This window comes from Eubalaena glacialis, chromosome 3, assembly GCF_028564815.1.
Source record: "Eubalaena glacialis isolate mEubGla1 chromosome 3, mEubGla1.1.hap2.+ XY, whole genome shotgun sequence".
Taxonomy (NCBI): Eukaryota; Metazoa; Chordata; class Mammalia; order Artiodactyla; family Balaenidae; genus Eubalaena; species Eubalaena glacialis.
Window position 1 is genome coordinate 109,361,626 of NC_083718.1, and position 18,045 is coordinate 109,379,670.

The 18,045-nt window shown below is 37.0% G+C and overlaps 1 protein-coding gene across 1 annotated transcript in view; it reads left to right on the plus strand.

Moving 5' to 3' along the window:
- DPYD (dihydropyrimidine dehydrogenase) overlaps positions 1-17,493 on the plus strand; it is an 813,917-nt gene extending 796,424 nt beyond the window's left edge. The window contains exons 22-23 of the mRNA XM_061183827.1: positions 13,102-13,242; positions 16,054-17,493. Of these exons, the coding sequence (XP_061039810.1) occupies positions 13,102-13,242; positions 16,054-16,224 (312 nt within the window). The 3' untranslated portion in view covers positions 16,225-17,493. The remainder of the gene's footprint in view (positions 1-13,101; positions 13,243-16,053) is intronic.
- The last annotated feature ends 552 nt before the right edge of the window (positions 17,494-18,045 follow it).

Here is an 18,045-nt window from a genome sequence, read left to right on the forward strand (position 1 = left end):
CTTCTCGATATTAACCAGATGGAAAAGGTAGCAGAAGGTGGACCTTGAGGGGACCATTGAGTTCAGGTAGCAGCACGTAGCTTCACATGACAGAAGCAGGTGCAGGTTGGGGTACAATAAGAGAAAAGGGTGGAGAGAGAACATGATGATGGTGTCTGGACTCCTCTCTCTGCTCCCTTCTTTCTATATCATTTCCCTTTATGATTCATTTAAACTTTTCCTATATATCGACTCAACTATCTTACATCCTTACCTCTTTTTTTTTTTAAACATCTTTATTGGAGTATAATTGCTTTACAATGGTGTGTTAGTTTCTGCTTTATAACAAAGTGAATCAGCTATACATATACATATATCCCCTTATCTCCTCCCTCTTGCGTCTCCCTCCCGCCCTCCCTATCCCACCCCTCTAGGTGGTCACAAAGCACCGAGCTGATCTCCCTGTGCTATGCAGCTGCTTCCCACTAGCTATCTATTTTACATTTGGTAGTGTATATATGTCCATGCCCCTCTCTCACTTCGTGCCAGCTTACCCTTCCCCTTCCCTGTGTCCTCAAGTCCATTCTCTACGTCTGCATCTTTATACCTGTCCTGCCCCTAGGTTCTTCAGAACCTTTTTTTTTTTTTTTTAGATTCCATATATATGTGTTAGCATACGGTATTTGTTTTTCTCTTTCTGACTTACTTCACTCTGTATGACAGTCTCTAGGTCCATCCACCTCACTACAAATAACTCAATTTCGTTTCTTTTTATGGCTGAGTAATATTCCATTGTATATATGTGCCACATCTTCTTTATCCATTCATCTGTCGATGGACACTTAGCTTGCTTCCGTGTCCTGGCTATTGTAAATAGAGCTGCAGTGAACATTGTGGTACATGACTCTTTTTGAATTATGGTTTTCTCAGGGTATATGCCCAGTAGTGGGATTGCTGGGTCGTATGGTAGTTCTATTTTTAGTTTTCTAAGGAACCTCCATACTGTTCTCCATAGCGGCCGTATCAATTTACATTCCCACCAACAGTGCAAGAGGGTTCCCTTTTCTCCACACCCTCTCCAGCATTTATTGTTTGTAGATTTTTTGATGATGGCCATTCTGACTGGCGTGAGGTGATACCTCATTGTAGTTTTGATTTGCATTTCTCTAATGATTAGTGATGTTGAACATCCTTTCATGTGTTTGTTGGCAATCTGTATATCTTCTTTGGAGAAATGTCTATTTAGGTCTTCTGCCCATTTTTGGATTGCATCCCTACCTCTTTTTATGCTTCAAACCTGTGTCACCCACTATCTTCTGGATACCTCCACCTGTATAGTCTAAGCAAGGTGCATAAAGGCCATCGTACTTCAAACTAAACTGATTATCATTCCTTCTAAGGCTGATCTTCCTCCTGAGTCCTGTGTCTCAATGAACAGCACCCTATCTACCCTCTTACCTAAGCAGAAACCTGAAATTCGGCCTAGATTTCATCCTATGACTCATCTCACTCATGAATGGGATCATGGACATTCACCAATGTCCACCATTTTTATCTGTCATGTCTTCTTCCTCTTCTGCTCTTCCCTACTGCAAAGGTCTTAGGGAAGTTCTTTACACATTCTTTCCTGGAATTCTGAAATATTCTACAAACTGGCCTCCCACCTTCTTTTCTCATTCTTATCTAATGTATCCTCCAACAATTATGAAGTATTCTTTGTTAAATGCAAATCTGATTGTTTTACCCTTTGCTTAAAATTCCCACATCTTAACCATGATCTTAGGTAAACTCCTTAGCATAAACATCAGACTTTCATATTTTAGCTTATCTTGGCCTAAGCAGATTCAGTGGAGTGGTGAAAAGTAGAATCCAGGAAGTGGTAAATTGAAGAGTGAATAAAGGTTTCAAAATTAAGGACAAGGTATATGGAATACTCTTTCCTGAACTTGAGAAAGATCAAAAGGAAAGTGACAAAAAGAAATGTAGTAGAGGGAAAGGTTTGTTTGTATATGTTAGGATACCCTAAACTTGCATGTGTTTATATGCTAGGAAAGGATAGCTAAAGCTACCAGAAAGGGCATGATTAAAGAAGCTATATCCTTGGCAAATAAGGAAGGAATGGAGTCCAGACAATACATTAAGTCATCTTGGATAAGAGAGTGACATATGATTTTCTACCTACTGCAATGCCATAGGCATTTAATGAAACTGAATTTGGGCTTACCAGTGTCATTTTAGTAAGTAGCCCATGTTTGAAGAAAGTGACTGCTAGAAAGTCTTAAGAAGCTATTTCCTTCATTGAAATATGTAGCAAGGTTTATAAGATTTTAGCAGATTACATTTATGGGAAAAGAGTTTCCTGAATTAAGCCTGGAACTACTCTGTCACACTGCTTGGGTTCAAATTATGCCACTGCCATTTAGCAGCTACATGAACTTGCCTCAGTTAACTAATCTGTAAGATGGACATAATTAAAGAGTCTGCCTCATGGGATTATAAATTAGGTAGTGTGTAAAGTGCTTTTAGCCTGCACCAAACATATCCTAAATACTGTATATGTTACCTACTATTAGTTATGATGTTAGGAATGGACAGCTTGAAGGATATAACACGTTAGGGTGACCCTCCATTTCCATATGTCCAAGAAAGTGAACTCAAGAATGTTAGTAGGAATACATAAAGCTCTGGAAGTCAGCCAAGTTGGAAGTTTTGAAGAAGTCCGTATATTTTTCAGGAAATCTTTATCATATACCTACCATGAGATAAGCAGTGTGCTAGGAATTGAGCATCTATAGTACAAAAAATAAAACAGACACAGCCCCTGTCCTCATGAAGCATACAGAATAGAGAAAGAAGCAGGTATTAGAACAAAGAATCACATTAATAATATAAAGCTATATTTGTAATACAAACTATAAAGAAAAATACAGGATGTATGGAGTCTCTTTCATAACAAGACCTAATTTAGATTGAAGGAGATGAGGAAGGCCTCTCTGAGGAACTGGCGTTTAAGGAGCCCTGTAGACTGGGTAGTGATTAGAAGGGTAAGTGGAAAAAGGGATGTTCCCAGTGATTCATAATGTGGTCCTAGATTTGGTGAGTGGACATGGTTATGGAAACAGAAGCAGAGGTTAAATTGATGAAGTCTTGATAATTCTTCCTCTAAAATTTGATGATTCTCATTATATACTGAGGTATAAGGGACAGTAAGGAGTTGAAAATAAGGAGACTAAGATGATTAGATTTTTGATAGTCCCACTAACTGAGATAAAGAAAAATGAAAGATAATGAATCAGGGTTTTGTTCTTGGTGTTTTAGATTTGATGAGTTTTTTAATGTGGGGTGAAAAGTTTAGATTTGAGCATATTGAAATTAGTGAACTCAAGCTAATTTTGCACCTGTGCTGGATGATATAAAGAAAAAAGAACTGACATGCTGACTGCCTACTGGGTGCCAGACACAAGACAGAAGCTTCACGTATATTTTCTTCATTTCTTGCTTAACCTAATACCCTATGAGGGAGTAGGAAGTTCTGGGGAAGCAAATGGGAACAAGTGATCAAAAAAATAAGAGAATAACCAGAAGGAAATGATGACGTGGAGAATAAAAAAGAGGAAGTCTTAAGAATGAGGAAGTGGCCCATAGGTCAGAAAGCACTGCTCATCTTGGCAAGGACATCTGGTATTGTTTCATTTTGTCTTTCACATGTAACCACGGAGATTCCAATTTCCAGTTGGCAATAATTGTCCTATTCACCCATACATCCATTTTGTCATTCCTCCAACAACTATTAATGTCCACCCACTATGTTCCAGCACTGCTCTTGTCACTGGCAATTCAGTAGTGAACAAAACAAAAGCCCAGCTCTCATGGTGTCTACATTTTAGTAAGGAGAACAGACAATAAACAAATGAATGAGTGGGTACATACTATGTCAGATGGTCACAGTGCTGTGGAGAAGATACAGCAGGATTAGGAGAAAAGTAATTGCTGGAGAGGTTGATCAGGAGATGCCTGCCTGGTTAAATGGCTTATGAGTAAACACTTCAAAGAGTGAGAGAGTGATCAATGCAGATAAATATCGGGGGGAGAACGTTCCGTTCAGAAGGAACAGAAAATGCAAAGACCCCGAAGTAGGAAAGTCCTTGGCAGGAAACTATTGAGGCTTTTTAAAAGGAAGAATGATGTGATCTGACAAAATTTTTCAGAGGCTCATTCTTGCTGCAGTGTTGATACAAGATCCTAGATGGGCAAGGACAGAAGCAGGAAGACTGGTTAGAAGGCTATTGTAACAATCTAGGCGGGAGATGGGCAGGAAGGAGAATAAATACTAGATAATGTCAGAAGACGTCAACTCCATTGTTCTAAATGAAATGATGTGTGTGAAAGTATTGCACGGGGCATAGTTCTATTCAAATGTAAGGAGCCGCCACAGTTGTTGTCATTTTCGTACGAGTCCCTTGCCCCCTTGCCCATTATTTTAGACTCCATCTGGATGATGCGGCCGTGTGGTTGTTCAGTCCCCATTGAAATTAACAGCCACGTTCCCTTTAAGAGTCATTTTCTCTCTGCATGTGAATTAGACATTTCTTCTTGTGCTTTTATTGTTTTATCGTACCACACTTACCCAGGCACGCTACGTACTTCCCTCTGCTGCTTCATCATTACTTTTACGTTTTCCCGACAGTCTTTCTTCTGTTCTCGACATACCATTTCTCCATCTTCCCTTTTTCCTGAGGGCCTGGGTTATCTGTTTTCGTGCTCAATATTTTCCCTGTCCACCTATCTGTTTATTTTAGCGTGTTTCTTCCCTCCTTGCTGCTGGCCTCTTTATAGATTCCTCTGTTCAATAGTTTAAACTCCGTGTCACTGCTTTGTTTATCCTCTCAGCTAGCACAGTATATTATTCCCCATCTGCTATAGAAAGGGCCCCAGTGTCCCACAAAGTTAACTAAGCCCCTCTTGTCTGAACAAGTTTTTCAGTCATGCATTCAAATTTCTAATCTACCCCCATCTTTTCTGGTTATGAGTGTGACAATATTATTTCTAAGCAAGCCATGCTCAGTAGATCTCTTCTTTTGTTCTTCTTTTCTTTCAAATGCCTCAGATAAGACTTAATGGCCTGCTGCTTCAGAAGTAGGCAGTTTCAATATCAGTCATTCAGTAAGTATTTATTGAGTATTTGCTATGTGACCTTAGCAGTGTGCTAAGGACTGGGTCTACGTCCAGAGACTAACAAGGCATGGTTCAAGGCACCAGGATTTTCCTGATCTTGGTGGAGATGTAGTGCTAACATATATTTATTATGCACTCGCTGCAATCCAGGAAACTGGGAATACAACGTGAATTTTAAAAAGAAAGATATCTATCCTTACGGAGCTCATAGTCTAACAAGGGAGAAAGACACATGTTAAAAATTATTTACAGTTCAATCAAATATGTACAAAATGCTCTGGGAACACAGAGGAGTGAAAGGGATTAGTTCCGCCTCGGGTAATTGTGCAAAGCTTCACAGAGATGGTGATATTTAACATGGAGTTTAATAAATTAGTGTTAATTAAGCAGAGAATTAATAATAAAAGCTAATATTTATTGAGTACTTATGAGGTTTCAGGCACTGTTCTGCATGCTTGTGAATTAACTCATTTAATCCTCACCATAACCCTATCAGGTATCCATATTTTCCCTATTTTACTGATTAAGTAATTAATAAACAGAGAGGTTAAATAACTTGACTAAGGTCACACAGCTAGGAAGACATGAAAACCAAGACTTGTTTCCAAAATCTGGCTCTAAAACTTGGGCCTTAATCACTATCTTCTTCTGTCTCTCATGAAAGGAAAAAAAAAAAAGGAAGGTGGCATTTCAAGCATATGAGTATGTTTGCAAAGCATAGTGTTAATACATACTTGGAATAAATGCAGCCATGGGACCTCAACTCCAATACAAAACTCATTCTTTTGTTCAATAGGATTTCCTAGAAAGGACCAAACTGAGAGGCAGTAATGAGGAAAATAATCCAGTTTTCTTGCTCAGTCTTAACATGAGGTAAAAGGACAAGGGGATATACTGATTAAGCATCTAAGGATTTCAGCTAGAGCGTCAAGAGTGGTTACTCCCAGTGTTACACTGTGAATAGGGGGTCCTTGAGAACCAGAAGTCTTCGCTAGCCAACATGGTATCCAGCTTTTCCTTGCGTCCTTGGAAGCCAAAAAATGGTCTCAGAGGCTGTCAGTCCCACCGCAGGGAATAGTCTGGGGCCCTAGAGTCAGCCTGGCATCCAGTCAATTTCCTCTTTATCAATCCTACATCTGGATTTCCATTTCATAGTGACACAACATTTACCATACATATTGCCATATTGCGGAGCCGTCGCTTTTGTGAAAGAAAAGGCTTCTGAGGAAGAGGAGGGTAGTCAAAATCAGTGCTGAAGGGGAAGGGGAAGAATGAGATAAAGTAAGAAAAAGACAACTGACCTCCAGCAATAGATGTAAAGGTCTCCTTCTAAAAGATGAACCAGGACCTTCTGAAGAAGCTCCTAACACATTCCACAGGTTCACCTGTGCTAGAGAAAAGAAACCAAATAGGAAGCCGTTTTATCTCCTGGCTGAAGAAAACTGAAGTGACAGTGTGCACATTTGGCCCTGCTAAATGAGAAACGTGCTTTAGTCCCAGGCAGCATATAACAGAGATTTGAGAGTCTGCCAAGACTTATAAAGTTCCCCGAATGCTTCCCACTTCTGTTGATATATATGAGAATGAATTCTCATTCTCTTTATGAAGCCAGGAATGTATCTCTAACGTCTTTGAATTTCTGGGTAGGAAAATGAATGGTTTAGGGGCACTAGTGATGTTTTCATCTCTTCTTCCTGCTGCTTCTAGGAAGAGATAGACTGCATCTCATAAGACTGGCAAGACAGTGTTGGCAGGAGACCAGTCAGCCTGATCGAGAGGTTTATTATTTCAATTGAGTTGTGAGGGGAAGGAGAAAAGTACTCATATAAAACTGTAAGGCATATTAGATACTATGGAGCATAAAAGGGATGGCACAGGAAGAAAAATAGTGGAGGATTTTCCCAGCAATTTTCAGAAGATACCAGAGAAATGGGCGGGAGGCATTAACATTCTCAGTTGTCTATATACAGACAAATAGCAGATGAAAAATTATCAAACTGCACTTTAAAACACATGAACAGAATATGGTAAAAATCAACTCTTAAGTCTTACGGGGATGTTTTGAGATGTGATTCCTGACCGGAATATGATGATGGAAAGGTATATCTTCTTTGGAATAAATAAGTCTAATGAAAGGGCTGGGCGGGGGAGCAGTATATGTCAAAAAGATATACACATGCATGGAAATCCAGAAACGTGAAAGTGAAGCATGGAGGAAGCAGCTGCAGGAGAGTGAAATGAAAGGAAAACAGAAATGTTTTGGGGGACTACATCAGAGACCCCTTAACCAGATGGTTAATATGGACAGGCAAGATAGAGCAGCGATGTAAGCCTTTACAGACTTCAGATGAAAATCCCACTCCAGTAAAGGCAGAACATTGGCAATATTATTGAATTGCCTTGTTGGAAATTTAATCTCACAAAGGAGAGAGAAGCAATGAGAGACTTACTGCATTGACTTATTTCTGGTTCCTTATAAAAATCTGTTTGGGAAAATGGCAGCTAAAAGAATCTTGAAGGAAAGTAACCACCCCATATCATCGTAGAGTATGTTAGGCCACAGAAAGGAAGTCTGAGCTTAAATGTACAAGTATGCCACCTTTAGTAAATCTACTTTCAGGGAGCTCAGAAACAACAATAGAAAACAATCCCGTAGTCAGAGCTCTAACCTGAACATGGTTCAAGAAGACTGAGAGGCTGTCAAATTGAAATTTGATGACATAATCTCTGAGTTTCACGAGGAACAGGAAAAGAGTGAAGCATTTAGATAACTCAGTATGCAATGGTCATATGAGGAAATAGAGATCACATTACCAACGATGATCATAAAAGAGTAGCATCAAGATTTTAAAATGTTTCAGAAATACCAAAGCCTCAAATTATCTGAATTTGGAGAAAATATTAGGAAAAATGGAAAAGCATTTTGTCTATTAAAAGTTAAAAAAAAAAGAGAGAATACACCCACTACTTAGAGCAGGTGGTATACTGTTAACTTACAATTAGAACTGTTCAGCTCCTATTATCTTTGTAGCATCCCCATAAAGAATGCTCTTAGAACTGAAAAGGATAGGGAAAACATATTCGAGAGGTGAAGCCCAAGATAGGTAAGGATAAAGTAGAAACACATCACATTTAGCCTCATTAAATGTATTTAAATGCAAAGTGTCTGGCGAGAACTTGCTACTTTAAAGCCTGAGCCAGCCCACATGAAAAGAATACAGTGATCAGGGCCACAGATCTGTACTGTACCAACCTTGACTACACCCAAACCTCACCCATCTGTCTCTCAGTAACAAGCTCCCTTCCACTCCACCCTCTCTCACCCACTTCAGTTCCCAGGTCGTCGCTAGCTTTTACCCCATCTCTTGGTTTGCCTGCTTCTCTCACCTTCTCCACTAATTTACTTACTACTTTATTTCCTGAATCATGCTTTGTCTCTGCCCTCCCAACTCAGCTTATTCACGCTGAGTCCTGTTATCAGAGTTCTGCTGAATTTAAACTCAAGACTTCCCTTTCTAATTGTACAGTCACCATCCCTGTCTCCTAGCTCAGAGGACATTATATAGGATATCGAAAATAAATTGTATGCTATATTTTTGAAACTATTTTAGTATGATATTGCTGTATCACACTGCTAAAAAATAAATGGTGCTCCAGGTTCTTTAGAAAAGGAAAAGGTTGATGTGGCAAGGGGAGTGAAGAAAAGATAGAAGTAGACCAGAAAGCTTCATTAAGGATCATTAAACTTTTGACTTGAGAGCATTAGTAAAGGAAGAAATTATCAAGTGTCAGCATAAATTCTGTGAGAACAAACCAAATTATCTCATTTCCTATTTTGATAGGTTTATTAGGCAAGCAGTGAACTTGATATAACAGATAAGAACCTGTGACATTGGTAATGGTACAGATAAGGAAATGGTAAAGTAATTAAACAGCTATGTCCAAATAATTTTGATCTGTTTTGGATAGACATCATAGTGATTGCCCACAGCACACTGTCCTTGGTCCTGGCCTTTGAATGACACTTTTTTACAGGCATCGTAAATAGTATGCTAATCAGATGTGTAGAAGTCTTAAATCTAAGGACAGTTAACACGCCAGATATCAATCACAACTTGAAAATACTTCAATCACCTGTAAAAATAAAACAGGCCAAAACTAAGAAATTCATACTAAGCCTAATACATTAAGTATGATGCAGCAGGGATGCGATGGGGGCCCTCTAGTTCCTCACTTTTGATCCCAAACTTTATATCAAACAGAAATATTGACTGATCTAGTTTTTAAAAATACTTTTGATTATCCCAAACAAATAATTAATTGACAAAGATGTGATTCTAGAATTCTGTACTACTTCCCAACATTAATTTTGGGAACACATATTTAAATCAAATGTATCACCTACACTTTAAAGAATTTGGCATCACTTTTCCCACATACACATTCACACATAAACTTTTCCACTAATCAGGGATGGCTATAGCAGATCGCGCGACCTTTGTATATCCACACCCTGCTTGGAATAATGAATGTAGGTACCCTAATCTCCACAGGTATGTGTCCAACAGGGACTAGACTAGCCATATGTGCTTTACTGATTATATGCAACTTTCAGCAAACTCCAAATTCCAGAACGTGTACTCAAGGGTATTTATAAGCTGGCAGTACTACCTGAAAGCTTTGAGTTTTAAACAAATGTCCACGTTTTCTGCCACATAGAATGATAATTCATTTTCTTTGATTACTCTTTACAAAATAACTTAAAATTGTTGCCATTCTTTTATCCTCTTCCAGATTAAATATATATATACATAATTTTCTTAAGAACTATGATGAATGAGGGGTGATTTTTAATACCATGTGCAAATAATTTTTAGGGGCTCCAAGGACTTTGTTTTATTTAGTTTCACATTAAACAATGATGTTTTAATAGATGACAACAGCAAATCTCCAATATAGAGCAAAAGGCATATTTGATATACACAGAATGTGAATTTGCTTCCTACAATAAAATCTCTTAGAAATATGCATTGTTTCTTTGGAATAAGCCTTATAAGCTGGATGACCATCTAGGGAGTTTCCTGTTTAATCATCTTTTGAATATTTACTGATGATTTCAGTCAAGCCATGATCTAATTCAATGAAACAACTGCTTTGACTAATTTGTTCACTAGATTGAAAAAATTATTTTCTATCACATATAGTCTTTTACAGCCATAGAGTGACCTCATGCATTTACTGTCTTAAAATATTAGAAAATATTAAACATATCCAGATACTTTGACTATGATTATTTTGTATTTAAAGAGGTACTCAAATCTTTTTGTGAATCTCATATTAACAAAAGTATTCGGTAAATCAAAAAGTAGCTGTTAGCTCATACAACTGTGTGCCTAATATTTTGCTGAATATTTAGTATATAGAAAAACTAAAGGTATATTTATTTTAACAAATATTTGAGTACCCATTATGTTTCAGTGATCTGAGGCGCAAGATACACAACATGAGATACAAAGATGAATAAAGCCTACTAAGAGACTGCAAATAAGGAGCTAAATGTAGAAAATATCTACATCATGAAGTAAAATTTGCTAAATAGAGAAATAACAGATGAGCCAGTAAAGCAGAGTGGTTATGATCATAGAATTTGAAGTTAGGCAGCACTGGTCTGAATCCCTGCTTCATCATTTACTTAATTTTATACCTTAAATGTCAGTACTCTCATCCTCTATAAAATGTGTGAGATTTAAATGAGAAAATGCTTAAAAATTATGGCACTGGCCTGATACATAGTAAGAACTCAAAGTAATCTGTAACCATTAGTTCCACATAATTGATAAGACACTATAGGCCATTGCATTGGTAGGACGGGGAGAGAGAGAGGATGAAGAGGGGAAAAGGGCAGGAGGAAAAGATGTAGGAGACAAAGGAAGAAGAGAATGAAGAAGAGGGAGATCACATCTTCAATTTGGTTAGGAAAGGAGAGGGAAGAATTAAGGAGATTTTCATGAAGTAGTGGCATGTGAGATGTCTTTGAAGGATGGACAGGATTTTTCAAAGTGAAGATGGGAAGGAAGGGTATTCTAGACAGAGGACTCAAGATAAAATTAGGTGCCAGAGGAGTTGACTGACAAGTGTGTTCAGTGTAGGGCATGTGTCCAGTGTAGCTAAAGCACATGGTGTTTGGAAGTGAGAAATAAGACCAAAAAAGACTAGTTGGTAGAAAGCCTTAAATGCTAGACTTAAATGTGAAACTGTATTTAATTCAACAGATTTTTGAGTAAGGTAGTGAGAAAATTTAATCTGTGTTCTACAGCATAGATGAAGATGATAACACTACATAAGGTGGAAAGGAAAGGGAGAATACGAGGATGAGACTTATGTAGGCTCTTGTAACTACATTAGAAGTAATGGGAAATTAATTAGTCATGGTTAAAGATTATAGTAGACATGGAAAGAGGATTCAAAAGATATTGCAGATCCAGAGCTCAGAAGACTTGGCAACTGATGAGATTTTGGAGTAGGGAGAAGTCAGAGTGAAATACAGCTCTGAAATTTCAAGCCTCAGTGACTGAAGATATCCTAACAGTGTTAATAAGACTAAGGAAATCAGAAGGAAGATCCAGTTTTGTGATGCTAATGAAAAATTCAGTGAGTGGTGAGTTTGACATACCAAATTCTAATGACAATGCTCAGCATGCAGGTGATAAAAGTAGATCTTAAGTTTGTGAGAGAAATTCAGAATGGAGATATTGATTTGGACATCAAGTGCCCCCCCCACAAACAGACTGTGGTATCACTGAAATTATACCTTCAACACACTGAAAAGAAAATAGTAAAGACAGTAAGTTTTTGATCACCTTATTTTTTGAGAGACACACGAATGGTATATAATGATGTAAACTTTGTTTCAGTTTAAAAGCTCAAAGTCATGAGCATATTGTCATTTAGAGCTGAAATAGGGAAAAAATAGAGTAAAAAAGGGTAACCAAGGTCATAAAAAGAAGAGCAGAAAATAAGATACCATAGAGAATATAGGAAGATGGCTTTAAATATGAGTCAAACCACCTTGAACACAGACCTTGAATTAAACAAAAGATTGTCTTGTTAAAAGTTAAAAACAGAAGCAGAAAATCTTGACAGCATACTAATTTGACAAACATTGTTACATTCTTCTGTTTTGTTTTACGAAACAAAGTGTTTCTTATTGTTGATGAAACACCTTCTGTGCTTCACATATTAAGCACACTTCCAATTAATATGAAGAACAAAGCAATGTGTAACAGCATGAAAAATCTTCAGTGATGAATGAAGAAAATCCTAGTTCTTTAATAGTAAAAGAGCATCTTATTTAGCTATTAAATTAACCTAATTAATTAACATAAATTAGAATTTTTAAATAATGAAATATACTCTTCAAGACATGACAGGTGGGTATGCTATCAAAGCACTCTTCTAAATGAAATCTAGACTCCAAATGCAGTGCTATAAATGCATAGTGTCCACATTTTTATTCCCCTCATTCCTAGCAGTCTAAAGTTTTCTAGTATCAGTGCATTACCCTTTGTCACTTTTCATTACTTTTGGATCTTACTTTGGATTCAAAGTCCAAAATTGAGAAAAAGTAAGCCACAACCACTGAAAAGGGTGTCATTTCTTCTGTCCACAGAAACACTGATTTAGATCATTTGTAGAAAACCTGTTGAATGCAATTAGTTAGGTCTTGTGTTTCTACGCTAGATATATAGAGAAAGCCCATCTTTCAGGAGACAGAAATATGTAAGCTACAATTATAAAAAGTATATCTGTGAGAACTACAATATCCAAAACCTTCTAAGTTATATAATGCAGCATTCTATAGAAACAGGGAAATTTGGACAGATATTAACCATCACATGGTAATGTTTTACAATGAACACTGTAAGTAATTCCGTGCCTATCTTTCAGGATGTGATTGGAAAAGCACTGCAGTACCTTGGAACATTTGGTGAACTGAGCAACTTAGAGCAAGTTGTGGCTGTGATTGATGAAGAAATGTGTATCAGCTGTGGCAAATGCTACATGACCTGTAATGACTCTGGCTACCAGGTAAGAATCCTGCTGCAATTAGGCTGCTGTGAGGCATGTTTCTTCTTGCCTTTTGTAGCAGAAAGCATCTTCTGTCACAAAGTGTGGGATTCAGACCAGACGTGCCAAACATTGCTACTTAGCAGTGACATAGCTGTCTGTCCTCTCACCCTCGTAACATAGTGATTTTTTTTTTTAAAGGGAAGCCATAACTCATACTAACGATGCCACCATTCAGTACACAGTATTGTTTTAGTATCATTTCATCACTCATAAAATTGGAAGGAAAAATTCAAACAAAAAAAGAAATTCACACAATTATGGCCATGAGGAAGCATTATGCTCTCATGCAGAGGAAAAAGAACTACAATTTATTGCCATGACCCTGAAAGGACTTGCTTCCTTCTACCAAAAGAGAATGCCCTTCCATTCAGTATTGACTGAGCTTCAGTTAGAAAGAAAAAGCCTTTTCCCACCAACTAGGTGGTCTGGTTGGGACCAGAAATTCCTCTATAGCTGGAAGAGCCAACAAGTTGTATTCCTACCACATGAAATGATCCAGAGATTCTTCCCAGTTCAGCCTTCAGCTGAGAGTCTGCCATGGAACAATAAAGAAAAAATGGGCATTCAACTGTCTTCAGGCTAAAAACTACAGAATAATATTATTTTCATTAAATATTTCAAGCTATAGAGAAGTATAATAAAGTAAAATAAGATCCCTTTAAGATGATTAATGAATTTTCAAAATAGATAAAATGGCCATTGTTAAAAATTGTAGTTCATTTACCTTATTCGGCTTGGAGAAAGTTCCTATTTGCTTGTGGTACGATATTACATATTCTTCTGATCACCTAATACAGGTATGACAGACATAATTTTAATTTTTAAAAAATCTCTTCTTCCTTAATTTAACACTACTTCTATACCAAATTTTCACCCATTGTATCACTTTTTTTTCTATTGAGAAGTGTCTCTAATGGTTACTTTGAAAATGCTAATCATATCACATTCATTTTCATTTCCTCTTTTCTCTAATTAACCAATCAGAGATAAGTAAGGAAGTTCCGTCACTAAAATCACAGCATCAGAGTTCTAACATCTTAAGTCTTAGAGGTTATGACTCCCACCTTGGAATTCTAGCCTTGGTACAATTTTTAGCAAAAATAATCTTATTAATGAGGGGAAAAAATCACAGTTATACATTTAAAAAGATTTTAAAAGTCCTGTGACTCTTATGTCTCTAAAAGATAAAAAATAGAAAATCAGAATCTTCAATTGAAAAGTTTTACATGTTTGCAAATTTTCAAAGTATAAGATTTCTAAAACATAAGCATTATTTTATTTTCATCAATTGTTTCTTGGATTTCTATTTATAAAAGGGTACATAAGGAAGAGAAATAGCTTTTACTCATTTAAACAGCCATCTGAGATGTTGTTTTACAAAACATGGCAACAATTTGTTTAGACAAATTTTCTAATAGTATGTCATAACTACAGTTCTTGTTCAGATATATGGTTGTTTCCTTAAAGATCAGAAAATTTTTAAAAATATTAAGCAGCCTGACATAATTTACTCTAATGAGACCATTTTCATTTTTATGTGCATAAAAGAGAAAAAAATTATAGTTACAAGTAACCTCATTTGGGGGAGGAAAATTTTAAACATCAAAAATATTTTGAATTGGATTATATAGCATGTTGTATATGACACAGGAAAAAAAAAAACAGAATTCAGTAATTATTTCAAAATGTAAGATTTGCAGACCTAGCCTCAAGGAGTATCTGGAGTGAGGCGGATAATTTTTCTCAGCCCCCTAGCTCGTCCCTCCAAATTAGTGCACCATTTGAGTAAAAACATCGAATTGTTCTGCAAGATTCCAGACAAGTCCTCAAGTCCCCTCTGCCCCCACGTAGCTACCCTGAAGTCTCCCCTAGATGGAAATTCTTGCATGTTGTTTCCACTGTTGAAATATCTCTCTTTAACAAATAATCATCATGACTTTAAATAAAAATCTCAATTGTAAATTTCACACTAGGTATTTTCATTGCATATTATAGATTGCTTCATGTTAAAAGAAAGGAAGGAAGAAAAGAAGGGAGGGGGAAAAAATGGAATACGTTATTGAATTTCTCAAAATCCTGAGCAGTTTTAGAGCTGGAAGCCTTATCCTGGTTCTCCCAGCTGAGGCGTGTCAGGCCAGGACCGGGAAGCCAGGTGTCCAGGCTCCCATCTTTCAGTGATTTTTCCCCTTGGTGGTCGGGTAATGCCTAGAATCAGCTTGGAAATCCTCAAACCTGAAAGCTGGCACTTAAGCTATTTTTTTTTTTCCTATTGCCTTTTTCTAAACACTACACACATAATTTGAAATCCAAACAAGTGCATTCATTGCCCCATCTGACAGTGACACTTCTCCACTGTCGAGAACCATGAGTGTGAGAAGGACAAGGTGTGGAAGCACCCTGCCCCCCTCAGGTAGCGACACCTACCCAGTCATGGTCAGACTGACAAGACCTACGTTCTTCTCAGAACACAGGACACTAGAGAGTTACTATGTTATGAAATATTTTCCTCACACAAAGAGAGAAAAATACCTCTAAGGAATTTTAAACATTGTGTTTCTAATTTTAAAAGCATTTCTTTTTTGTCCTTTTTTTTTTTTTTTCTCCCCTTCTCCCTGGCAGCTCAACTGTTGCTATAGCTGCACCACAGTGCTGGGTGTAGTTGTCTCCAAGTGCAGCTCTCCTGCAGTGGAAAAAAACGTTGATGCTAAAATGGGGGCATTCTTGACCTTTGTGGGCAGTGACAGCAAGACTCTTTATTTCTGTTCGCAGGCTATCCAGTTTGATCCTGAAACCCACCTGCCCACCATTACTGACACTTGTACAGGCTGTACCCTGTGTCTCTCCGTCTGCCCTATTATCGACTGCATCAGAATGGTTACCAGGACAACACCTTATGAACCAAAGAGAGGCTTGCCCTTGGCTGTGAATCCCGTGTGTTAAGGTGATTTGTGAAACAGTTGCTGTGGACCTTGAGGTCACCTACTTATGCTGATCTTTTTAATTGTGATTATTATGCTCAGCTCTTTCTAAATTCAAACAGATATATAATTTCGAAATAAAAAAAGATAATTTCTAAAGAAATTTCTAAATTTTAAAAATGGCTACTGCCAGTGACCATTCAATTAATGGTCATAAAATAGAATAATTCTTTTCTGAGGAGAGTTGTTAAATGTAACTGTGTAGCAGTTAATTGGATGTTCACCATCAGTTGTCCATTATGAAAAATATTAGCAGTTTTGTGGCAATTAATGCTACAGTTTCCAAATTGCCCTATGCTGGGCTCTGTCTTTGATTTCTAATTGTAAAAGAAATAAGTATTTTAGAACAAAGTACAATTTAACTTATGAGCAAATGTTTCCAAGGAAACATTTTATAATTAAAAATTACATTTAATTTTAACTCTGTTTCTAAGCAAAGGTAATTAGCTCCATAAAGCTCCAATGAAGTCAAATAATAATTTACTGTGGCAGGAAAAGAAAGCCAGCAAGGGTTTGGGAAACTTTTTTAAGTCCACTTCACTGAAATAACTTCTTTTTGGTGCTGGATACTGAAGGCGAGAGTATTTAGTAACCATTTATATCACGCTGTGCTATTCATCACTCACTCCTGAGATGGGTGTCCAAACGCCACCAATGAATCTACATGACATTCTTCTTTAAATATTTAAACTATGTTCCTAACAAAGTAAGACGCGTTAGGACGGAAGTCTGGTTAAAGCCACTCTTTTGCTGTGCACAGATCTGTTCTATCTGCTTCTAATAGTAACCTTCATGATTACAGCAATTAATGTTTGAACACAACCCAGATTATACAGCAGTGGGTCATGTGCTTCATTTTTCAAGAATGAAAAATACAGTATTGGAAATATATATTAAATGTGTGATACCACTTTACCAACTCTTTATTTTAGTGTTTATGTTGAATTTTGAAAGTAATTAAATAAAAAAGAAATATTTTCTGTTATTGCCAAATAATATTTTCGTATTTCTCTATTTTCATAATCAGCAAATAGCATCCTATAAATTAGTTTATCTCTTCTTTGTGGCATATTTTAATATGAATCCATAAGTAGTAAATCTTTATGTAATCATCTGTGGCATATTTCTATGACAAATGCAAGATCAAGAAAAATTAAATGTTTGATTATGCACTTTTAGAAATGCACATTTACCACAAAATCTGTATGATTGAATAATACCAAATAAAATTTTATAAAGCATTTTAAATAACACGGTCTTTTTCTATCTCTTGGTAGAGCAGTTTGGGGTTAATTCTACAGCAAATTCCATTCACAGTCAGTCATACATATCAAGCTAGTTCAAATCTAATTAAGGTGTCCTTAAGATTTCTTCCCACTATTGACTCTGATTACCCCTTCTACACAGATGTGCTAACATCTATACCTCCAAGTTGGACTTCTATCCATGTATCTGACCACTTGCTGTATTTAAGCATTTCAAACTCAATTTCAAAAGTCAAAATAGTTACCTCTCCTGCTTTTTGTCTTCCCTGCTTTCATGCAGTCCCTTACCATGTCCAACAATTTTACTCCTAAAACATTCCCCAAGTCTTTCCCCAGCTCTAAATTGTAGAAACTGCCATGGTTCTTTCCTCCAATGTGTATTATCCAGCTCTTGTAATACCTCCTAACAGGCCATCCAACATCCCCTCCCACTTCTTCAGTGCTATTCTATTGATAGATTACTTGCCAACATGAACGTCCCATCATATTTCTCCACCACCATAAAAACCTCCAGATCC